General features: G+C 35.1%; 2 protein-coding genes and 1 pseudogene across 3 annotated transcripts; 2 read left to right on the forward strand and 1 right to left on the reverse strand.

Moving 5' to 3' along the window:
* The first annotated feature begins 2,851 nt into the window (after positions 1–2,851).
* LOC118043546 (protein CELLULOSE SYNTHASE INTERACTIVE 1) lies at positions 2,852–14,333 on the forward strand. 2 transcript variants are annotated; one of them, XM_035051561.2, is made up of 8 exons: positions 2,852–3,174; positions 3,478–3,645; positions 4,044–4,117; positions 5,025–8,082; positions 8,912–11,456; positions 12,563–13,017; positions 13,616–13,732; positions 13,870–14,333. In XM_035051561.2, exons 2-8 carry the CDS (start codon positions 3,580–3,582, stop codon positions 14,008–14,010), a joined length of 6,456 nt encoding a protein of 2,151 aa, XP_034907452.1. In that variant the 5' UTR covers positions 2,852–3,174; positions 3,478–3,579; the 3' UTR covers positions 14,011–14,333. The 2 variants fall into 2 exon arrangements, with proteins under 2 accessions (XP_034907452.1, XP_034907453.1); XM_035051562.2 differs by having other exon boundaries at positions 2,852–3,083.
* Positions 14,334–18,560: 4,227 nt separating this feature from the next.
* LOC118043547 (heavy metal-associated isoprenylated plant protein 23) lies at positions 18,561–19,792 on the forward strand. The gene is made up of 2 exons (XM_035051563.2): positions 18,561–19,052; positions 19,203–19,792. Exons 1-2 carry the CDS (start codon positions 18,896–18,898, stop codon positions 19,499–19,501), a joined length of 456 nt encoding a protein of 151 aa, XP_034907454.1. The 5' UTR covers positions 18,561–18,895; the 3' UTR covers positions 19,502–19,792.
* Positions 19,793–20,575: 783 nt separating this feature from the next.
* LOC118043548 (photosynthetic NDH subunit of lumenal location 4, chloroplastic-like) lies at positions 20,576–24,409 on the reverse strand (annotated as a pseudogene).
* Between the last annotated feature and the right edge of the window lie 1,521 nt (positions 24,410–25,930).

Consider the following 25,930-nt stretch of genomic DNA (forward strand, 5'->3'; position numbering starts at 1 on the left):
TGAAAAAAAAAAAAAAAAACTAAATATTGCATCAATTTTATCTTTAAATAAAATGAATTAGCTTTATCTTTTCCTTTTTAGACAAATCGTATTAATCAATCCTAAATATTAATTATTCAAATACATCAATTTTTTGTTAAAAAAAAAATATAAAACAAAAAATAATATTGAATAAAAAAGATTATTAAGTGAATTTGGTTTATCATTGAGGATTATGGACCAACCAATTAAATATATTTTGCTAACGAGATATTGGTTTACTGAAAAAATAATTTAATTTTCTTAAAGTCATGATTGGCAATGGTGAATTGAAGAGTTATTTATATTCAAATTTCCCTACAGAAAACTAAAAATATATAAAGAAAGAAAGAAAGAAAAATCAAGTTGGTTAGCAAGAGTTCTAACGTTTGCAGAGGGCACTAAGGTCATTTTACAAGGACTAGAAACAACTGATGGTTTTATAGTTAGAGGCTTAGAGCTAACAGGAATTGTTAAATTACAAAATCATCCTCATTAGGAGTATCCTTCTGTCCGGGATGTTTCATTGCCTTCCACCCATTTTTTTTTTAATATTCAACATTATTTTATGCCAACTAAGAGAGAGAAAGAGAGAGAAGGAGGTAGTCTGATTTTGATTGTTTTCCAGTTTTGGCTTGGCTTGGCTATGCTAGGCTAGGCTAAGGTTGCTTTTCTTGTCATTTTCTTTTACCCTTTATTTTTTTTTCAATTTAATAAAAGTCAAGAACATTTAAATGGAAGAATTGAAGACCTGCAATTGCTGGCAATCATTTTCGTGTTATGGAAATGACCATGATGGATTCATCATTGAACACTGAAATACAGGTGTAAGCAGGAAATTTTTATCTTTATATTTATATTAGATTGAGAGTATAATTATGATTGTTTAAAATATTTTTTATTTTAAAATATATTAAAATAATAATTTTTAAAAAATTATTTTTAATATCAGCTTATTAAAATGATCTGAAAATATAATTTTTTTTTATTGATTTAAACAAAGAAAAAAATTTATAAAATTATAAATTTTTTTAAAAATATTTTCGAAATGCAAAAACAAACAGGGCATTACTAGTGCAGTCCCACCATGTTTTTAATTTTTTTTAGCTTTTAAATTATTATTTTTAATAGTTTTGATATACTACTATCAAAAATAAATTTTAAAAAATTAAAATAATATATTATTTTGATGCATTTCAAAAAAACAAATACTTTAAAAAATAATATTTACAACACTTCTAAATAGACACTAGCTATTTTTCTCAACCTCGTGTTTTTGTTCTCATATATAAAAAATTTAGTCTAGATTTGTTATCGTATTCCTTTCATGCATACGAGGATATAAATTATTTTATAAATAACCTTGTTGTTTTAATTTGAGTTCATGTATATTTAATTGAGACAAAACAGATTAATTTAATACAATGGACCTCTTTTAAAATTCAATAATCTGGCACTCTTTATACGATAGTTTTTGGTTTATAATTTACTTAATTTAGTTTTAAATTGAGTTTTAAATTTTGATTTTATTCAATCTAGTTCTTGGAAAGGTTTGGCATAGTCCTTGCTGTTGCGCACTTTTTGCATATAGGTAATTGGTCTTGAATTTTTTAAATTTAGTCTTTAATTAGCCTTCAAACTTCATATATTTCTTGCAATTAAACTCCTGATTACATTCAATTAAGCTTGTAAAAAATATATTTAGTCCTTCACAATTTCAAACTTCTCAATTAAACCCAAATTAGACTTCTAAAATTAATTTATCTTCAATTAAGTCATTGATTGAATCCTCCCAACCCATTATAAGTTTAATTAAGTCCTTGAACTTAATTAATTCTTTTATTTTTTGCCCGATTGACTTTCAAACTTATTTTTTTTTCAATTAAATCTTTAAATAAGTCGATTAAACCTCTTAGAAATTTAATTGAGTCTTTAGATTTAATTAATTTTTCTAATTTTGATCAAGTTTGGATTTCAACCTCAATTTGTTTTTCTTCCTTTATCCCATCTTGTCAAAATATCATGATCTAGCTATTCTTATAGCTTAAAAACTTATCATTTCGTGTCCCGAAAATATTTTGAATTTTTAATAAAAAAATATAAACATTTTACAAAAACAAATATGGAGGGTTCAAAATTAAGTTATGACAAACATAATCAACATTAATTAATAAATAATAATTCAATTTAATCAATTCAAATAAATTGATTCAAGTTCTTATTACATAAAAGAAAAAATTCTTAATTCAGCACTGCATTGATGCCAGTAATGAAATTCAAAAACTAATAAATATTTTAATTTTGTTTTCAAAACTAGAGCCTTTAATTTCACTAATAACATGTCTTCTAAATATGACTTCACAGATTTTAAATTAAAAGAAAAATTAAAAAAAAATATTTTTTCTTTTTCCATAAAATGAAAACAACAAAAATAGAAAATGAAAACAATAATAAATAACCCAAATCACCTCCTAACAGATTGACTCATTATTTCGTAGCACCTTGTTCCCTTGTCTTATAGCACAAGGTAAAAGAAAAAACTGTTCCACACCAGACAACCTAATGAACGCTAGCCCCCCCCCCCCCCCCACCCCACCCCAAAAAAAAAAAAAAATTAAAAAATTAAATAAAAAATAATAATAAGAAGAAGAAAATCCGAAATATAAGCTGAGCCAAGCCGCAAAGCAAATAGTAAAAATCAATCCAGGTAGGCTTGAGCCTGTCGGTGGTCACTCCCTCTCAACCTAACTGAAATCTCTCTCTCTCTCTCTCTCTCTCTCTCTCTCTCTCTCTCTCTCTCTCTCTCACACACACACACACAGAGACAGAAGCCAACAACTGGAAACCTCTCTCTCTCTCTCTCTCTCTCTCTGTAAAAAACTAAAAATCATTTATTTTTTCTCTTAAAAAATTTAACTGAAAATACTTTATTTTCTCTCTCTGGCAATCAAAATGCAATGCAATGAAATGAAATGCCTTTTTATTATCTTCCCTTCTCTTCTACGATATCTTTAGATGCTCCTCTTCCTTTTCCTCGCTCTCTCTCTCTCTCTTGCTCTCTAGAGGTGGGTGGGTCATGACTCACGAGTGAGCGATTGAATTCTTTATTTGTCACCGCATTTTCGTTCCTTTGAAAAAATCTCTTAGATACTAGAGGTGCTGCTGCTTGATCTATCCTTACTTCCATTTCATTTTCACTGAAAATCCATTCTTTTTGGTTACTGATGGAAGAAAATCAGTCAAATTCATAATTTTGTTTTGTGTCGTTTACAACGGCGTTTTCAGTTGAAAGCGGAGTTAAAATTGATCTACTGTTAGAATTGAATTCAAGTTAATGAAGCAACTTAAGTCAGTCAAGTTTAATTAAAATTAAAAATCAGTTTGATTTTGTGTAATTAGCAGCAGCATTAATTACGCTGACTGGCTTACTGACTGTTCTGATTGATTGATATTTTGCAGGGGAGTTTGATGCATTGATTGTGTAAACAAGCAAGATCTGGAGAGAGATTCATTCTTTCGCTAATTTTTTCAAGTGGAATAAGGAAAAAAAAGAAGAAAAAGATGGCGGCTACACTTGCTTGGAGGTTATCTGCTACCAATGGCAGCAGCCTTGCCACTGCTGATCTGGTAATCGATTGATTCATTATATTAAAATTATGAGATATTTCATGTAAATTTTTATCGAATGTAGTGCGCGAGCCTCTGGATCTCATTCATACTCCACATGATACGTATGTTTTGTGTTTGGTTCTGTTAATTGAGGTTTAAATGTATGCTATGGTGTTTTCGGTTTTCGTTTTAGAAATGCCAGTTACTTTAACGATTTTTAATTTTTTTTATGTGTATTGCTATACTATTATCTGCAAGTACACTTGCTCCTCTAAGATATGAACTGTTAATATTTCTTTGACGAGTGCCCCCTTCCCGCCTCTGGTTTCGAATCTCAAAATATACTGGCTATATTTTTAGTTTATATGTGTGTGTTTGGTTAAATATTAATTAACACTCTCATTTCACAATTGCAGGAAAAAAATGGCGATCTAAAAATTCAAGATTCAGAGCCACCAACTCCCCATTCAGTTATGAAGATGGGTGTAAGGTGAGTTCAGGATTTATTCATACAGCTGACAAGGTTGATATCCTCTTGTGATTACCTGTATAGTTCTTCGAAGGGCAGTTTCTTTTTCTAATGCTTTTAATATCTACCGTGGACATATGCTATCCTTTGGTGAATAGTTTTTGTGCTGTATTGAGTACCACTATAGGCGCCTCTTTCTTAAGCTTTGTACTGATGCTAATACTTTTGTGTAGATCAGAGATTTGAGGGTATGTTTTCCCAAAATGTCTTAAAAGGAACTGAGGACCTGCTTGTTGAATACACATGCTTTGCTTTGAGTTTTAATAATCAATAACCTTCTAGCACTTAATTTCTGAATTGATTTCCACTTAGGTGAACTATACAATTCTAGACCTGTTTCCACTGTTCCTAGATTGATTTTGGACATACTTCCTTTAAACTGGAAAAAATGGCATATATAATGTGGGTAGATTTTTATTTTTATTTTTTAAGATGGATGCTGTTAATAATTCTGGTTTCCAGATGCTCTTTTCTAATTCAGAAGCAAAGGGAAGTTCTTCTTTTGCAATTACTGGATGTAATGAACAGGAATAGAGCTTTGTGCTCCTTCTATAAGAATGACTTCTCTAACCGATGCTCTATCTTTGCTTAAATTGTTGTTCAACATGTTTTATTTCATGTCATCTTATTCCAGATTTCTATTTTCCTCCATGTTTGACTTTTCTAGCACTTTCAACTTGAAATATCCTTTTTCAGTTTGATTGTGCCGGTTCTCTCTTCTGGATATATTAACAACTGTTTTTTTCTTATAAGTTTCCGCAAGTTATTTCTGTTTCCCTGAAAATGAGGTCAACAAGGAGGAAGTTTCTCACAAAGCCTAATAGCAATGAAAATTGTCGCTCACTTTTCTTTCCTAAATTATTTTCAGAGACCGTACTAGTAGCATGGAGGATCCAGATGGCACACTAGCAAGTGTTGCACAATGCATTGAGCTGCTACGTCAGAGTTCCTCGTCTGTACAAGAGAAAGAGTATGCATTGAGACAGTTGCGAGAACTTGTTGAGACACGTGAAAATGCATTCAGTGCTGTGGGATCTCACTCTCAAGCAGTTCCAGTGCTTGTTTCTCTTCTCCGGTCAGGATCACTGGGAGTGAAGATACAGGCTGCTACTGTCCTAGGTTCTCTCTGCAAGGAGAATGAACTAAGGGTAAAAGTCTTACTTGGAGGATGCATCCCACCATTGCTTGGTCTCCTCAAGTCCAGCTCTGCAGAAGGGCAAATTGCAGCGGCAAAGACAATATATGCTGTTTCCCAGGGTGGTGCTAAGGATCATGTTGGCTCAAAAATTTTTTCAACTGAAGGAGTCGTGCCTGCACTCTGGGAGTTGCTTCGAAATGGGCTCAAGACGGGCAACTTAGTTGATAACTTGTTGACTGGAGCTTTAAAAAATCTCTCCAGCAGCACTGAGGGATTTTGGTCTGCAACAATACAAGCTGGAGGAGTGGATATACTAGTGAAGTTGCTTACAACAGGACAGTCAGACACACAAGCAAATGTTTGCTTTCTTCTTGCATGCATGATGATGCAAGATGCATCTATTTGTTTCAAGGTATTGGCTGCAGAGGCTACTAAACAGCTGCTCAAGCTGTTAGGACCTGGCAATGAAGCCTCTGTTAGAGCAGAAGCTGCAGGTGCCCTTAAGTCTCTTTCTGCACAGTGCAAAGATGCAAGACAAGAGATAGCTAAATCTAACGGCATTCCTGCTCTGATAAATGCTACAATAGCTCCTTCAAAAGAATTCATGCAGGGGGAGTATGCCCAAGCACTACAGGAAAATGCAATGTGTGCTCTTGCAAATATTTCTGGTGGCTTGTCATTTGTCATCTCAAGCCTTGGTCAAAGCCTTGAATCATGCTCTTCACCTGCCCAGGCTGCTGACACTTTAGGAGCTTTGGCTTCAGCTCTGATGATATATGATAGTAAAGCTGAATCCACTAGGGCATCCGATCCTATGGCTATTGAACAGACTTTAGTTAATCAGTTCAAGCCTCGTTTACCCTTTCTTGTGCAAGAACGTACCATAGAAGCATTAGCTAGTTTGTATGGGAATGCCATCCTCTCAGTTAACCTTGTGAATTCTGAAGCAAAACGATTGCTTGTTGGTTTGATTACGATGGCTATCAACGAAGTTCAGGATGAGCTTGTAAGAGCTCTTCTCACGCTTTGCAATAATGAAGGCAGTCTATGGCGTGCACTTCAAGGACGTGAAGGGGTCCAGCTATTGATATCTCTTCTTGGCCTTTCATCGGAACAGCAGCAGGAATGTGCAGTGGCATTGCTTTGCCTTCTATCTAATGAAAACGATGAAAGCAAGTGGGCCATCACTGCTGCTGGTGGTATACCTCCCCTTGTCCAAATTCTAGAGACAGGATCTGCAAAAGCCAAGGAAGATTCTGCTACAATCCTTAGGAACTTATGCAATCACAGTGAAGATATTCGTGCATGTGTTGAAAGTGCTGATGCTGTTCCTGCATTATTATGGCTACTGAAGAATGGGAGTCCCAATGGGAAAGAAATTGCAGCAAAGACTTTAAATCATTTGATCCATAAATCTGATACAGCAACTATTAGTCAGCTCACTGCATTGTTAACCAGTGATCTACCTGAATCAAAAGTGTATGTCCTGGATGCTCTAAGAAGTATGCTTTCTGAGGTTCCCTTGAGTGATGTACTACGGGAGGGCAGTGCTGCAAATGACGCGATTGAGACAATGATTAAGATATTGAGCTCTACTAAAGAGGAGACTCAGGCCAAGTCTGCCTCTGCTTTGGCTGGAATTTTTGAAACCAGAAAGGATTTACGTGAAAGCAGCATTGCTGTTAAAACACTTTGGTCAGTGATGAAGTTGCTAAATGTTGAATCGGAAAACATCTTAGCAGAGTCATCTCATTGTCTTGCTTCAGTATTTCTTTCAATTAAAGAGAACCGGGAAGTGGCTGCTGTTGGTCGTGATGCATTGTCTCCTTTAATTGCACTTGCTAACTCATTGACTTTGGAAGTAGCTGAACAGGCAACGTGTGCTCTTGCAAATCTTATTTTGGATGGTGAAGTTTCAGAAAAAGCAATTCCAGATGAAATTATTGTGCCGGCGACTAGGGTTTTGCGTGAAGGAACAATTTCTGGGAAGACCCATGCAGCAGCAGCAATTGCTCGTCTCCTTCATTCTCGTAGAATTGATAATTCCATAACTGATTGTGTCAATCGTGCAGGAACAGTACTTGCATTAGTTTCTTTTCTAGAATCTGCAAGTGGTGGATCTGTTCCCACATCAGAGGCCCTAGCTGCACTTGCTATTCTGTCAAGGTCAGAAGGGACTAGCGGACACATCAAACCAGCGTGGGCAGTTTTAGCTGAATTTCCAAAACACATAACCCCAATAGTTTTGTCGATTGCAGATGCAACACCCTTGTTGCAGGACAAGGCTATTGAAATATTATCAAGACTTTGCCGAGATCAGCCTTTTGTTTTAGGAGAGGCGGTTGCTTGTGCCTCTGGATGTATACCTTCAGTGGCTAGAAGGGTGATCAATTCCACAAACCCAAAGGTCAAAATTGGAGGAGCTGCACTTCTTATTTGTGCTGCGAAAGTTAGTCATCAAAGACTGGTGGAAGATCTTAACCAATCAAATTCATGTGGTCATCTTATTCAATCACTTGTCACAATGCTTTGTTCTGCAGATGCTTCTCCTTCAGAAGACCTGGTTGATGATGACAAGGAGGTCATTAGCATCCACAGATATGCTAAAGAAGGTGAGAATGGTGAATCTCATAAAGGAACAGCAGTAATTTATGGTTATAACTTGGCTGTTTGGCTACTTTCGGTTCTTGCCTGCCATGATGAGAAAAGTAAAATTGTTATAATGGAGGCCGGAGCAGTTGAAGTCCTCACCAACAGAATCTCCAGTTGTTTTTCACACTACAGTCAGGTAAAACTTTTTGCCCACCGTAAACTGAAGGTATTCCAGTGTCTTGTGCCATAAGTTCTCAATATCAATGAAAATTTTGATTTGTCTTAAGAGTAACGCTGCAAATGAGCCTAGCCAAACTTTGATATATTTAGAGTTCATCTAATTTTAGCAAAGTTCAGGCTTGGCTTGTGCTTGTGGTGAGCCTAAGACTTGAAGCTCAAGCTTCTCTCCTTGGGTTGGTATGAGCTTGACATAGTAGATTGATAAATAAGCAAGTAAACAAACTTACCTTGACCTTGGATTCACCATGAAAAATCATTCAATAAAGAAGTGAACATGTTTTTTTTTTTAAAGAAACCCAAACTCGTGTATCTCATGTCAGAAATAAGTTTGATTAGATTTGATAATATAATAATTCATATTTTATATACGTTAATTATTTAGCTGAACTAAGATTTGCTTATTAAATACATGCTTGTTTATGAATTTTAATGAATCTGCATGCAAGCCTTTGGATGATGTGGCCCCATAAGCTTTATATCATGATCTTGAACAAGCTGAGCTTGATCTAAATCAAATGTGGCTGTATTAACATGAGTTTCAAAATAACCTCGAGCTTGACTTGTTAATTTTAACAAATGAGCTTGAACGAGCCTATAACAAGCTAAGCTTCAAGAGGCTTTGCTCATTTGCATCCCTAGTCTGGACTTTGGACATAGAAGAATTATGAGGTTTACATAAAAGAAAGAAAAAACTTATCATATTTCACATGTCACGCAGCAGAGAAATCTGTTGTGCATCTTGATTGTTGTTAACCTTTGTTGCTTCTCTATGTTCACCTGTGCAGAGTGATTTTAGTGAAGACAGCAGCATATGGATTTGTGCTCTACTGCTAGCTATTCTGTTTCAAGATAGAGACATCATACGTGCACATGCAACCATGAAATCTATACCAGTACTTGCAAATTTGTTGAAGTCAGAGGAATCTGCAAACAGATATTTTGCTGCACAGGCAATAGCCAGCCTAGTGTGTAATGGCAGTAGGGGAACTCTTCTGTCTGTTGCAAATTCTGGGGCAGCAGGTGGTCTTATCTCCTTACTTGGCTGTGCTGATGGTGATATATCTGATCTTCTGGAATTGTCTGAGGTGTTTGCTTTGGTGCGTTATCCGGACCAAGTTGCCCTAGAGAGGTTATTCAGAGTTGAAGACATTAGAGTTGGTGCTACATCTCGCAAAGCAATACCTGCTCTTGTTGATCTACTCAAACCAATTCCAGATCGTCCTGGGGCACCTTTTCTAGCATTAGGGCTTCTAAATCAGCTTGCAAAAGACTGTCCACCAAATAAGACTGTTATGGTTGAATCAGGGGTTTTGGAGGCCCTGACTAAGTATCTTTCACTTGGTCCACAAGATGCAACCGAGGAAGCTGCAACTGATCTGTTAGGGATCCTATTTAATAGTGCTGAGATTCGGAGACATGAAGCTGCTTTTGGTGCTGTCAGTCAACTTGTTGCTGTCCTGCGCCTGGGTGGAAGAGCTGCAAGGTATAGTGCTGCTAAAGCATTGGAAAGCTTGTTTTCTGCTGATCACATCAGGAATGCAGACACTGCCCGACAAGCTGTCCAACCCTTGGTGGAAATTCTTAATACTGGTCTAGAGAAAGAGCAGCATGCTGCTATAGCTGCATTGGTTAGGCTATTGAGTGAAAACCCATCAAGAGCCCTTGCAGTTGCTGATGTTGAAATGAATGCAGTGGATGTACTTTGCAGGATCCTCTCGTCAAATTGCTCAATGGAGCTGAAGGGGGATGCTGCGGAGTTGTGCGGTGTTTTGTTTGGAAATACAAGAATCAGGTCTACAATGGCTGCAGCTCGCTGTGTTGAGCCTTTGGTCTCTCTCCTTGTAACTGAGTTCAGTCCTGCTCAGCATTCAGTTGTCTGTGCATTGGATAAACTCGTTGATGATGAACAACTGGCAGAACTAGTTGCTGCACATGGAGCTGTTATTCCTCTTGTTGGCCTTCTCTATGGTAGGAACTACATGCTTCATGAGGCTATCTCCAGAGCACTTGTGAAGTTGGGGAAAGACAGGCCCGCTTGTAAAATGGAAATGGTGAAAGCTGGAGTAATTGAAAGCATACTTGATATCCTCCATGAAGCACCAGATTTTCTCGGTGCAGCATTTGCAGAATTGCTCAGAATATTGACCAACAATGCTAGCATTGCCAAGGGGCCTTCTGCTGCAAAAGTGGTTGAGCCCCTTTTCCTGCAGCTGACGAGACCAGAATTTGGGCCTGATGGACAACATAGTGCTTTACAGGTTCTAGTTAATATTCTGGAACATCCACAGTGCCGTGCAGATTATACCCTCACCTCTCGCCAAACTATCGAGCCACTTATCCCCTTGCTTGATTCTCCAGCTCCGGCAGTGCAACAGCTGGCTGCTGAGCTCCTCTCTCATCTGCTCATGGAAGAACATCTTCAGAAGGATCCAGTGACACAGCAAGTAATTGGTCCCCTTATACGGGTACTTGGTTCTGGCATACACATCTTGCAGCAGAGAGCTGTAAAGGCTCTTGTTAGCATTGCACTAATATGGCCAAATGAAATTGCAAAAGAGGGTGGTGTGAGTGAGTTGTCCAAAGTTATATTGCAAGCTGATCCTTCTCTTCCCCATGCCTTGTGGGAATCTGCTGCTTCTGTATTGGCTAGCATTTTACAGTTTAGTTCTGAATTTTATTTGGAAGTTCCTGTAGCTGTCTTGGTAAGGTTGCTCCGTTCTGGCTTAGAAAGCACTGTGGTTGGCGCATTGAATGCTCTTTTGGTGTTAGAAAGTGATGATGGAACTAGTGCTGAAGCTATGGCTGAAAGCGGTGCCATAGAGGCTCTTTTGGAACTTCTCAGAAGCCATCAGTGTGAGGAAACAGCTGCAAGGTTGCTTGAAGTACTACTTAACAATGTGAAAATCAGAGAATCAAAAGTTACTAAATCTGCAATCTTGCCATTATCACAATACCTCTTGGATCCCCAAACTCAAGCACAACAGGCAAGATTATTGGCAACTTTGGCACTTGGTGATCTATTCCAGAATGAGGGCCTGGCTCGAAGTACTGATGCTGTGTCAGCTTGTCGTGCTCTAGTCAATGTGCTTGAAGAGCAACCTACAGAAGAAATGAAAGTAGTAGCAATATGTGCTTTGCAAAACCTGGTCATGTATAGCCGATCCAATAAAAGAGCTGTTGCAGAGGCTGGCGGTGTTCAAGTTGTATTGGATGTAATTGGTTCAAGTGATCCCGATACATCTGTCCAGGCTGCAATGTTTGTTAAGCTCCTCTTCTCCAATCACACCATTCAAGAGTATGCGTCCAGTGAAACAGTCAGAGCCATAACTGGTAAGTTTCTCTTCTCCCTGTGCAGTTTGTCTAGTTTTGGCAGATACGAGGGGAACATATCTATTGATTTTGTAATGACAATTTTTCTTTCTAGTATTACTCTGTGGTTTATAGTTTGGAATTTTATTCTAACAATCAGGTACCATATTCTCTGATAAAGCTCTTATATGACTTCCTTCAGGCCAAGTTTGGAGCTTAATTTAAGTAAACAAAAATCGAATAGATCTTCTCAGTAAAGTAAAAGCAGATGCAGAATTTGAATAGAAGCGGTATAGGATCTAATTGGGTCAAATGAATTTACTTTCTAGTTCATATTTTGACTGGTGAAACAGAGCAGACATCTAAATGTGAGCTAACTTATCAAACTCTCACAGTAACAGTTGATAGATCACATGTAATGTTGAATCAGATTGTGTAGCTGCTTACTATTCTCTATATCATTAAGCAAAATAAGCGTAAATTATAAATTAGTCCCTCTAGTTTCAAAAAGTAATCAATCAGTATGTTTTATATCTATTTGTAACTTAATCTTTTTTGTCCATTTCATTTTCTTTTCCTTTTTTTTTTTAGAAAAAGAAAAAAAAGGAAGTAGATAATAGGGAAAGATTGATGAGAATAGAAAATATTTTTTGAAACAAAGTAATATTAAATTTAGTATGGTGTACATTGGTCAAGGGGCTAATTAATTAGTTTCCGAAACTAGAGACTATGTAATTCATTTTGCAGAACTAGAGAGACTAATTTATAATTTATTCAGCAATAATAGAAACATTCTGATTGTTACCTAAAGCCATGTTGAACCAGAGGAGATGAACATTAACTTCTGCACGTTAGTGAAAATATTTCCTTATGTAGTAACCATTTCTTTATTCAAGCAACATGGCCATTTATTGTTCTTTTCTTGAAAGATGTGATAAGCAGTTGAGTGGTGGAGCAATCCTGGCCAGCGGCTAGGTTCATCAGTATTCGGAAATTAGCTTTACCTATTGGCTTTAGGATTGGGTGTATCATCCTTTTCCTGTCAATTGCTACTGGGGTGAATTTTCCTGCAGGGATGTTATTTTATTTTTACTTTTACCTAAACAACTTTCTGTTCGGTCTTGCAGCTGCTATTGAAAAGGATTTGTGGGCCACTGGGACCGTGAATGAGGAGTATCTCAAAGCTCTAAATGCCCTTTTTAGCAACTTCCCAAGGTTGAGAGCCACCGAGCCTGCAACACTCAGCATACCCCATCTGGTTACATCTCTCAAGACAGGATCAGAAGCAACTCAAGAAGCTGCCTTGGATGCTCTTTTTCTTCTTAGGCAAGCTTGGTCAGCATGCCCAGCTGAAGTTTCAAGAGCTCAATCTATTGCTGCTGCCGATGCAATCCCCTTGTTGCAATACTTGATCCAGTCTGGCCCACCTCGATTTCAGGAGAAGGCTGAATTTCTGCTGCAGTGTTTGCCAGGGACACTCGTGGTTATTATCAAGCGTGGAAACAACATGAAGCAGTCCGTTGGGAACCCTAGTGTTTATTGCAAGATTACACTTGGAAGTACACCACCAAGGCAAACAAAGGTAAGATGAATCAAACATCTTGTTTATTGTTTTGACATGTTTATTTCTCCAATTTTCAGTTTTTTTCAATGAAAATAAAATAAAATAACAGGTAGTTTACATAATTGGATTATCCAATTCATTTATTCGGACTAGGGGTGTGCTCTGTTCAGTTCAAACTGAAAAACCGAGCTGAATCGTCATAATTTGGTTTGTTTGGTTTGATAACTCGTTTTTCATTTTGGGTCAGTTTGAAAACCGAACAAACTGAATTTATTTTTCTTTCTTTCAAACCTTGAAATAAAAAAAATTCAAATTTCAAACTAGAAAATTCTATTTAAAAAATAATTGTAAAACAAAAAAATTGGACTGAAAGTTTTCAGTTCAATTCGTATTTCATAAATCCAGTTTGGTTCGGTTCGGTTCTGTTTTTTCGAAAGCTGAACCAAATAAAGCAAAAACCGACCGAACAAACTGTTTGCTCACCACTGATTCTGGCCATCTTTTGGCGCTCCCAACTCACTATTTTTCATGTAAAAAAAAATTCTCTCCCTATTTTTTTTCTCTAGAAATTGCCATATCAACTTCTCAAAATGAAAAATATTTGTGAGTTTTTCAGGTCGTATCAACTGGTCCCAATCCGGAGTTTGAGGAGAGCTTTTCATGGTCCTTCGAGAGTCCTCCAAAAGGCCAGAAGCTTCACATCTCTTGCAAAAATAAGAGTAAAATGGGGAAGGTAAATGCAATGATTTTCGATTTTGTTTTTGTGAGAAAAAAACCCAAAAAAGTAATTTAGATGCTTCCACGTTTTATCAGAGATATCTTCCCCCCTTCATATTGTCACGTAACCTATCTCTTTTGATCAAACAACAGAGTTCTTTCGGCAAAGTAACAATCCAGATTGATCGGGTTGTAATGCTTGGAGCAGTAGCTGGGGAATACACTCTGTTGCCACAAAGCAAGAGTGGACCCTCAAGGAATTTGGAGATTGAATTTCAGTGGTCAAACAAGTAAGTAACAAATGTTATTGACGTAGCAACCATTCGGCCCAAATTGAGATTTTAGGGAGATAACATGCCTCCCATCAACACATAATTCTTTCTCTTCCTTGTTTCTTCTCCAGTCTGGTTTATTTATCATCCTCCTCTTTTCAGTTGTAAATAGTTTGCCAGAAGAATTTGATTTTTGTAGCTGTTTGCCAAAAGCCGTAAGATAGCAATTTGTTCAAATGTATTCTTTTGCAACCCTAGTTTCTTCAAGTTTTCTCCTTGTACCCATATTATTGTGCTTGCCAACCTGAGGAAAATAATAATCATGGTTCTGGTTTCAGATATTAATCGTCTTTTTAGCCATGTTTCTGCTTCGTTGTTTAATTATTGTGAAAGAGATATAATCCATCTTTGTATATGGTTCATCCTATCAGCTGTGTTTTCATTATTATCGAGCAATAATATTTGAAAGGTTCTCTAGATTACATTGTTCAGGTATCGAACAATAATGTGCTTAACATTAACTTTTGGAACAAGTGATTGCATAAAAATCTTAGACATTTCTTGATAATTAAGAATGCATAGAATATTTGTTTTTTATAGAAAAAAATCCAAAATAAAAAAATGGACCAAGGTTAATTTTACAAGTAATTTTTTGTGTGCTGCACATTAAATTGTTACTACCAATAAAGATAAACGTAAGAGAAAAAGGAAAAAAAAGAAAAAAATTTGTACTGGTCGTTGGACCAAGCCCAGGAACCAACGCTTGGTCGCCCAGGAGCAGGTATCCTGGCGCCCTGTTTGCCCTACACAGTTACTCAAGGCCTTTTTTTCTTTCTTTGAACATCAGTACGTATTTCGGAAGTAACACAATTTTGTTCCATTTTTAACGTCTCAGGTTCTCTTCTTTATGGAAAACACTAAATGGTGTAGAAAAAGGCAGGTAGAATTTGATGAACAGATTGGTTTGAATATAATTATAGCAAAGTATATGAACAATTTTCCTGTGTATAGAATTTAGAATTTCATGAGGTCTCAACTAATTAAGTTTTAGAATTGTTTTATACAAATTACTAGTTTGAATCTCATAAACATCATATTATTGCAGATTTATATGATTATTAATCTTAAAATTTATAAAATTAATTGAGGTATTAGTAATTGCTGAATATATACATTATTAATAATAATAATAAAAAATTTAGAACTGCTCACAAATATTCTTCACACAAGGACTCTTTACGAATCCAAGGCCACCAAAATCCCGGTTGTTGGGAGACAACACACATTCGCAGGAAGCTATGTACAGTAGCATCCCACCTTCCGACCTCTATGTATATGCTAAACGAAGCTCTCTCTCTCTCTCTCTCTCTCTCTCTCTAAAACTTAAAAGCTAAGGCACTGCTGGAGCATGGCAAGAAGCTTCGTAACATTTTTGAAATTTGATACCGTTGAGATGCTTTAGGTTAGGCATGTTTTTCCAGCTGTAGGCGCAGCCACCAAAGAGGTCGGTGGTTCTGCAACTTTTGATTGACCGTGAATAACAATAATCGTGCCCATTTAAGCCAAAGCAATTCAACGACTGCCTGCCTCCTGGAATTTGATATTCTTGAATGGTTTGTCTTCTCTACGCCTTTTTCTTTGGAGCATTTTTCCATTGATCCTACGCATGTCAAATATCAACATCATCGTCCATTTTTTTTTTTAAACTTAGTTTTATTATTATTTAAAAAAAAGTTTGTTCTAACGCGCCTTCTGACCAATCAAAACCAGCCAACCAATCCAAATTAACAAAAAAAAAAAAAAAAAAAAACTCACTAAAGAGGCAACAAACGAAGAGACAGCAAGCCCCGCACTTTACTTTAGAGGGAGCCCGCTCCTTCCTTTACATCTCGACCGTCCACGTGTAGACCACACGGACCCTCTGGTCTGCTTTTCAAACGTGTGGTGCTGTCCCCATTCTACGTGCCAGCTGCTTTCACTTTCATTTTGATTAGATATATATATGTTATTATTATTAATTTATTATTGTTTTTTATACGCCATTTATCGATGGTTTTTGGCGCTCCGTAGTGATTTTTTTTTTTAAAATTATTTTTTTTGTTTTAAATTATTTTTATTTTTAGTGTTTTTGAATTTTTTTAATACATATAAATGTTAAAAATAAAAAAATATAATTTTAATATATTTCTAAATAAAAAATATATTAAAACAGCAAACTTTATCACTATTACAGGCACTGCCTTAACGAATCAGTGATTTTTTTTTTGTCAAGAATATAATCTGCAAGCAGTGGGTCGTGTTAGGGATTTTTTTAGAAGGTTACTTTTCACAACATATAGCTTTCAAGCCCTGCTGTTTACACCATCTTTCTTTTTTCTTTTTTTTTGGCAACCTGGGGTGTTCGGGCCAGCTTGCGCGCACCACAACTAATCCCCGGGCTCACTGAACATCCTACAAGCCTAATGAACATGTAAAGCACTGCGGGGGTGACAGGCGTACACAAGTGGAGCTTAAATCCTGGTGTGAAAAAAGAAAACAAGTCTCTTCAACTACTAGGTCACAACCCCATGTGTAGTTTACACCATCTTTATTGCTCTTAGGAGTTCTTGCATTCAAGTCCCTATGACATCTTGATTCTTTCACTGCCATCCCTATTCTTGTGTGTGTGTATATATATATATATATGTATATATTTGGTTTAGTTTTAGTGTATGTCTGTGCCCACCGTTTTGTCAAATTTTAATTTTTTTTTTTCCTGTAAATTATTTTTCTTTTTGTTTTTTTGGATCATTTTGGTAAGTTGATGTAAAATATAAATTTAAAAAATTTAAAAAATATATAATTTTGATATATTTTCAAAAAATTGCTTACTTAACCAACCAGAACTTGCTTTTATTTTTGAACAATTTTAAAGGTGCATTCTTTCATCATATATTTAGTCAGAATAAATGTTTTTATATACAAATTCCAAGATTGGAAGAGAGAAGGAGCAAGTAACAGTAGAAGTAGCAAGTAACAGTAATTTACAAGGCAGGCAGTAGACACTTTACAGCAAATATATAGATATAACTGACAAATGCAAGGGCAAAGCCGCAAAATCTTGTCATTTTCTTTCTTGCGGTCTCTTGAAGGATATAATGTCATTAAGCCATGTTTATTTCCTGACAATTAGTTTTTGAAAAATTATTTTTAAAATTTTTTTGTGTTTGTTTACTATTAACAAAGTTGATTAATGAAAAACACTTTTTGATCAACAAAAAAATACTTTCTTGTCAATCGGAAAACACTTTCTGATCAACGAAAAATATTTCAGTCAAAGAAAAATTTGACTTGGTTTTCAAGAAAGTGTTTTCCTTAAGTTGTGTTTGTTTTCCGGAAAATGATTTTTGAGAAATAACTTTCCAAACTTTCTTGTATTTATTTGCCATTAGAAAAGTTGGTGAATGGAAAACACTTTTCAATAAAAGAAAAATTTGGCTTGGTTTTCAGGAAAGTGTTTTCCTGGAAAATTTGGGCGGAAAACACTTTCCGGAAGTTGTGAAAAATTTAGAAATGTCATTATTTGCTGATTATATCAAATTTGATCCTCAAACTTTTAATTGCTATATATATTTTGTTTTGAATATTTATTTTTCAATTTCATCTCTTAAAATTTTATTTTTATATTAACTTTGGTCCTTATTTTTATAATTGTTATTTGCTTTTTCCTTATCATTTTTTTATTGAAATGTTTTATCTATCAAATTTGGTCCTCATTCTTTTGATTGTTACTTATTTTATTTGAAATAATTTATGAAATGTTGATTATTATTATTTTAATTTCTTCATCTTTCATTTTTTTTTAATTTTTTTAGATTTGATCGCTATTATTTTGATTATTATTTATTTTATTTGAGATAATTTATGAAATTATATTTTTTTTTCAATTTCATTCTTATTTAATTTGTAAGATTTATTCCTCATTATTTTAATAAACTTTAGAAAAATAAAATATTAATAAATTATTTTCCAGCTTATTTTTCATGACATAACCAAACACTGGAAAATGTTTTCCAACTTATTTTCCATTACACTACCAAATATAGAAAAATACTTTCTCGGAATTCACTTTAAAAAAAAAAAACTACTTTCCAGCAGACAAACAAGGCCTAAGAGAACTTGTTAAAGTGTATGTTGATATAAAATATATAAATTATATTTTAGAATTTTATTTAAAAGTTTAAGATTTTATATTGAATTAGTGTGTTGATATAATTTTAGAATTTTGATAACTAGATCATCATGAAGTTGAATTTTATAATTTTTATTTATTTAATAAAAATTAATATAATATGAATTTATTTAAGTTTTAAATTTAAAAGCTTTCACATAAATAAGTGAATTAGAAAATAATATAAATTAATTTTTTAAAATTTATCTAAAAATTTTAAATTTTAAATTAAATTGATTCTATTTACATTTGTTTACTATTGTACGAGGGGCCACGACCTTTTTTCCTCTGTTCGAATCAGATCAGGAAAAGGCCTATATAAGAAGGAGGCCTGTGTAATCTCAAGGGAAGTAAAGAAGGAGAACAGCCTTAAAACCCCTTTTCTTTGCTTGCTAGAAGGCAAGAAAAGAATCCATTGTTTGCGAGGAAGTTCCTTGTAACTTCTTGTGTAGCTCTCGCTTCAAATGCTTTTGGTGCTAGTTTAAATAAACATCACTTCTTTCTTTCAAGAAACACAACTCTTTTTTCTTTTCTAATTTCCATCCTCACCTTTGTTTCTTATAGAAATATTCAGCTTTCTGGGGATTTGTTGCGTTTTGTCAAGCTCTCAAGAACTTGCTTTTGGACTTCTGGACTTTTGTACTTCTTGAGAAGTTCTTTTTTAGAACCATTAATAAACCATAGATATCTTGAAAAGATGGGAGTTAGTGGCACTTTGGAGTTTTTATCTGACTTGGTGGGAAGTGGTGGCCATAAACACAAAAGGAAGCAGTTGCAGACTGTAGAGCTCAAGGTCAGGATGGACTGTGATGGCTGTGAACTTAAGGTCAAGAATGCCCTTTCTTCAATGAGTGGTATGTGCCTGCCTGCCTTTCCACCTCTCTCAGTTTCTTCTCCGCTGCGTTCTTATTATTATTATTATTTTTTTAACAATTTGCTGTTGAAAAGAAACTGATATACGTACATTTCAGACTATATTAATTGCTACCTTGTCATTTATGCAGGAGTAAAAAAGGTGGAGATAAACAGAAAACAACAAAGGGTGACTGTTTCAGGATATGTTGATTCAAATAAGGTCTTGAAGAAGGCAAAGTCAACGGGGAAAAGGGCAGAGATTTGGCCATATGTTCCTTACAGTTTAGTGGCTCAACCTTTCGCTACCCAGGCTTATGACAAGAGAGCACCTCCTGGTTATGTCAGGAAAGTAGAGAACACTGCCGCCATAGGCACTGTGACTAGATATGAGGACCCCTACACCTCCATCTTCAGCGACGACAACCCAAATGCTTGCTCTATCATGTAATGTAACCGAAATTAAGACGTCTACCAAATGTCCCATCGACCCGCTTCTCCTTCTCAGGGGTTTAAACACCACTGCAAAATTCCCATGTAGAGTTTTATCTCAATTTTCATCTGTTCTTGGGGGATTTTCATATTATGCAGTAATAAGAATGAGTGGCTGAGTATCACCCTTTTTGGACCTTTTGAATGGTCCCAAACAATGTTTTGTAGTTTTGCAGTGAGTTCTTTCGATGGGCCTAGACTTTGGGTAGTTGTGAGGCACCTCTGAGCAGTAATAGCTCACTTTATTTCACTTTCTTGCTCGTGATGTTATGGTTTTTTCCATTTTGTGACTGAAATAATAACAGCTGCAGTCAGCATGCTGGGTGAAGATGCAGATGATGCAAGGATGTTGCTGTTCCTATGAGGGTGCATGGCGATGAATCTGAGAAAGTTACAATACACATGACATAGTAAGGATGCTTGGAGATCTTAGGTGACTAGAGCTCAAGTTGAAGTAGCTGTCATTTGCCTACTGAGCAATCCCATGCCTAAAGTGGTTTATATAAATGCTAAATTTGTGAGTTTTAGGCATTCAGCTAGAATCATATTTAGTCTAGGCCAGGACACCATTTGGCTGAACTAGCAAGAACTCCAACTCCAAGGTTTGGGAAAAAGACATTGGCGCTAATATTTAAAAACACGAGGATTTCGAATCCATTTGGTTCCGGTAAAAGGCAAGAAAAGAAGTTCCCAGAAAAAAGCACTTCCACTCAAACCCAAATTTGAGAAAAAGAATCCCTCTTTTCTACTTTCAACCTTTCTCTGTTTCAAAGAAGCGTAAAGACATAAATCAGTCATATAAATAGAGATTCATGTGCAATACAGTTTCCCACACAGCTTCAGAAAACCACCCTCACGCTCAATTCCATTTCAAGATAAAGCACTTCGCAACAGAAGGAAAAAGCAAAAAGAAGCAACTTCCACCCATTTCATACATATATTTTATGTTTAGTCCACTCCTCCATTATTTTTGCCTTGGGATTTTGAAAGCAGACCAAGTCAAAGCACATATAAAAGCATGCATGCTGGTAAATTGATGTGGTTTTTCAGATGAGGCTAACTTGATTGAACAAATTAGTATCTATAGCAGATTATGGCTGCCGAAATGCAGCAGATTATGAAGTGATGAGAGAAAAACCTAACAGGAATGAAATACTTGTAGCTAATAGTAAGAAACAAGACACAGAAACTTGACAGACCAACCGTAGACAATTCAAAATCAAAAGATAACAACCAAAATAACTTATTAAATTTATGTTTTTTGTTGCTACATAACAATCAGGATGCTCAATTCCACCCTGTGAGTAACAGAATAATTCCCACCTTCAAGAGCAAGCGCGGTTGAGTAAGTTAGAAGAAAACACTGCTTATGTTTTGAGTAAAGGTGAATATAAGTAATGTCAATAACTTGTACTCAGAAGTTCGCTCTTCATCTCTCTAACCACTCCTTCTGGTAAATTCATTGGAAAGAAAGGATATCATTACAACAGGAGTAGAGCTGAAATTCACTTGAGCTATTTACTTCCTAGTGATCTTAATGGTTTTGCAGCAAGTTCTGATTAGACTTTTGAGCCATCATTAGTATATATCTTATGCAGCCAACATCTGCAACTAGCAAGTGAATTCAATCTTGTTATCTTCCCCTGCAACTTAAGCATGCTTTGTCTAGCAGAAAATAGTATTTCAGAAGCATAAGTGACCTCATCCCCACCAGTCTTCTAAGATTTCAAAGAGAGCTTTAACTTCTTAATGAAAAATGGAAGAGTAAATGAGCACCATTAATTTCTTAAAATTGATCACTTTATGTGCACAAACCATTGTCCCCCACATTTGAGTACTTTGTGGCACTCAAACAGGGAATAATCCTCTTTTTCATGTTTTTGCTAAATCCCAAAAAGAAGGGTTTATCAAGATTGGAGAGATCATGATATGCCGAGGTGGAGCTGGGAAGAATATGCTCTACTATGCACTTTCAAAAAGTAAATTTCCGTACATGAGCAGCCATGGCCAGTCTATGAGGCTCTTGATCTCATAATCGTGAGTCTGTACACAGAAAGAGCTGCTTCTGGAAGTCCAAGTAGTTACAGGATTCCAATCCCAGCATTGATCCAACAATGTGTAATGATATCATTTCCAAGATAACAAGAGGAGACTCACTTGATGAACTACACTTGACTTTCATCTATTTGTTCCTCCTATTCCCACACTAGACTCGAACAAAATTGATATCATATAGAAGAGTTGAATTGCCAGGGATATTGCAATCATCTGCGTACACAATATCACGGCTGTTAGTATCCAAGTAACATGTGCAAAGATTGACTGAAGGCACTAGTGCTTTGATTTGAAAAATTTAGCTATACAGAAACAGTCATTGTAGTTAGCATATAAAATCACGACGACGATGCATAACGAGCAAGATCACACATGCAGTACAGGATTAATGGGCTTAATAAAGTCTAAGTGAGAAAAGATGTTGGCAATAATGACCAACAGTATCAGTCATTGGATCGAAAATAATAAAACAAAGAATCCATACAACGACACTGCAAATTCAATACACACATGAGCTCAAAGGCAAGAGGATGCATTCCATATCTTTGAACATTTAAACTACTCCAAGCTATTTGATGCACGCTACAGGTTTTACTTCAGATAGTCAGGCCTCAGAAAAACTGTAAGTTGTTTCTTTTTGTTCAAATGGGAACATCACCTGAGAAGCATCCTGCAGGTTCTGGTCCATATGCTAACAGGGGAGGAATATGAAGCTTATGTTTTCCACCTGGGAAAAATCAGCAGCTTGACAAATCTTTCAGTCAAACAAGAACGAATACACAACACAAAAACCAATAGAACTTCTGTTGTTTTCAAAATCTTACCTTCTTGCATTGAGAGCACCACTTCACCACCTAGAATTCCCTGATCCAATCCCCCAATGACCTGAACAAATAAATAACCATGTAAAATAAAGTTGACCAGTGTAGATATATGTGAGGAAATTATACACAGCATCAATTACTATGCCATATGCTCTTTATTGTTTCTGTGAAGAATGGTAGAACTGCTTCATGAAGGAAAGATCACAAATCACAAGAGTCACAAGTTTCAATTGGTGGTGCTGTAGATTTCTTATAATTATTGATCTCCTAATGGAAGAGTCAATTTAGCTCTTCAATATCCTTAATCATTACAATTTACAACAGAAGGATTCACAGAAAATGCCAGGACAGAGAAGTATCAAATATTTTGTTAAGCAGTGCACATGAAAACTCTAATCTATCCTTACATGAGGACGTTATGGAAAATGGTGATCTGCCCACAATCGTGATTAGATTGAGAAGGAATAAATCATCACCAATCCAATCAAAGAATAATAAGTAACAAACATAGAAAGCAGATAGTGTAACCTGTTAACGAAGACACAAGAGCAGTAAAAGTAATACAAAATCTCTACAGAGCACTTTGAGTTGTGACTCAAATAATACATGGTAGCAAGTAGTTTAGATCCTAGTCTTAGAAGCGTCTAACATGACAGGCTGTAAATCAGGAGTTCAACAGAAAATCTTCCCACCTGTATGTTTAAGAAGAAAACTGAACCAAACTAATAATTCTACCTAATAGTTTCACACCTTTCCAACACCAATGCACATGGCGAGAGGTCTGCCGCCCTTTCTGTCAAAGACTATCCCATCAGCAACTCTTGCAGTGTCACGGACCTGCATCGAGGGGGAGGAAGAAAAACAAAGATTGTGACGCTTCATGGTATTTGGCATCTATCTATTAAAAGTTGTTTTTCCGGTGAGATCATTGATAGCTCCTTGCTAACAGAAAAAAAGATATTCCAATTTTGTACTAAAACAAGTTGAATTTTTAAGGAACATTTCATGACCAGAATACACATAATAGAGATCCATTACAACAGAACAAGCATTAATCATAATGACAAGTTAGAAGTTAAGAGACTGACAAAGATTCCTGATCTCAGAAACCTTTGTCAGACACATTTAAAAATAGCTGTTTCTGACTAACATAATTTTTTTTTTTTGAGAAATTGAAGAAGATCATGAATCAAACAAACTTGCACTTTAGAGGATAAAGTTAATTCATTACTCCAATAAAGTCTAGTCCTTTATCTAACTTAATTCACAGTTTCTTCAATATGAAAGACTCAAAATTACAAAAAAAAAAAACCAATTCTCCAATCATCATTGCCCAGAAAAACATAAAAGAACCAATCAAGAACAGATAAAAACTTACTCAGATCTAGACAAATATTGAATAACTATCATTAATTAGTCCATTTGAAATTAAAGCTTGGTATATTTACTTCAATAAAGCAAAATTCAGGGAAACAAAAAACCAAGATAGGAAATTGGCAGAATTCCTGAATCGTTAAACTTACATTGATGAGCTCATTATATTGGGCATCCACCACACCTGACCCTACAGAACATCACAATAACCAAGGGCAGAGGGAACAAAGTTAAGTTCATATGGTGGGTCTGCTACAGTAGCATAATACTCAATTCTGGTTGCTTCAGCATCCAATGGTGGGAAAGCAAGAACAGAAGCAGCTAAAAGCCCCAAACCCACATCAAGAATGCACTTCTTTGTCTTAGAAACTGACTTCAAAGACAGATTTGTTTCTTTATCGTGATGAGGACCAGAGGTCCGCATCATATCATGTGACAAACAAGAAAGACAAGAATGTTATAGCAGAGAGTGCTGCCATGCTTTGGTCAGTGTGTAATGTAGTCTGTTATGGTTTTTCAAAAAGTGGTTAAAGTTAGGAGGGTAGAAATCTTTTTGGAGGGGAGGAATTTTGATCGTTGGATATGGATAGGAGCCCTCACTGATTCTGTTATTGACGGGCTAGAGATTGGAAGGCCTGGACTTAAAAATTCATGTTTGTTTTCAGAAATGTTCTTGCCTATATGATTTTTTGAGTTAATTATAACTTAATTATCTGTTTAGCAAAACTAATTAATTGATATCTGTAATATTAACACAATTAAATAATCTTTGATCAACCTCAATTTAATAACTTTTTTCTATTCTCATCAATTTTTTATATCATATCTACTATTTTCCTCTCAAGTTTTGTGCTTGGTTTTATTTTAATTGTTATACCCTAATTCTTATCCATTTTAAAAACAAAAATTCCGCATCAAAACATTTTTGCGGATGAAATTGGACATCTTTTTGAAAAAAAGAAAGCCGTTAAAAACAATTAAAAAAAAACAATTAGGATAATAATCAAACAAATAATAAATTTTAAAAAAGCTAGGATGGAGCCAAAGCAGAAACAAAAGGTCAAGAATAATTTGAGGGACAATTAGGGGTTTGATTAAAAACATTGAAGAAAATGGTTAAAATTGGATGAATTTGCATGAATTAGAAGATCAAAGACTAAAAAGAAATGGTACAATTTGAAGGTTTTATTAATTCAATCAAGGGTTTAATTGAATAAAAAAATTGACATTTAGAGTTAATTAGATAGGTGGTCCGCATTACGTCACATATCAGGTTAATTTCTTTCTAACATAAAAAAATTATTCTTAGACAATGATAACGCTTTTAAAAGAGAAAAAAAAAACTTGGAAACCTGGTCATTGATTCAAATAGATTTAATAAACTCAATTAATTTAATAATAATATTATAAAAAAACCAACAACAATAAAAACAAGAAAAAGACAATAACTAATTGAGAAAAATAAATGTTTGCCAACATTATAAAAAAAATCATTAAATATTATTAAAATATCTCAATAATCTTATTTGATAACACCAAAAAAAAAAGATTAAATGAAAACAAGATAACATCATAAAGAGAAAAATAAAAGAAATTAAAGAACAATCAATAACAATTTACACGATGAAGGATGAATTAAAAAAAACTTCAAATTTAAAAAAGGACAAAAACCTGACTCCACTCAACATACCAAACTTGTGGCCCGGTTGTGAGGTCGAGATAACTTTGTACAAAAAAAATTGAATAAAACAATGAAGGCTAACTCTCAAGAAAACTGAATGATGAAAGTCAAAACTAAAGAGACAACAATTAAAAAAAACAAAAAAGCTTAGTCAACTCAAGTTATCTCAACTAACCCATCACTCAGGAATGAGATCAGGATAACTATATAGGAAGGAAAGTGAAGAAAATCACAAGGCTGAAGATCCAATAATCTAATGTTGAAAGATAAAATTGAAAAAAAAAATCAATTTAAAAAAAAACCTAAAACAAAGACTAAAGTCGATATGAGCTAATTTTTAAAACCCATGACTTGGATCATGAGACTGGGTTACCTTGTAAAATCCCGAGAATTTTTTTTTTTGTTATATACATGATAAATAAAAGTAATAATTAAGAAATTAAATAGGAAAATA

Source organism: Populus alba, chromosome 7 (genome assembly GCF_005239225.2).
Source record: "Populus alba chromosome 7, ASM523922v2, whole genome shotgun sequence".
NCBI classification, from domain to species: Eukaryota; Viridiplantae; Streptophyta; class Magnoliopsida; order Malpighiales; family Salicaceae; genus Populus; species Populus alba.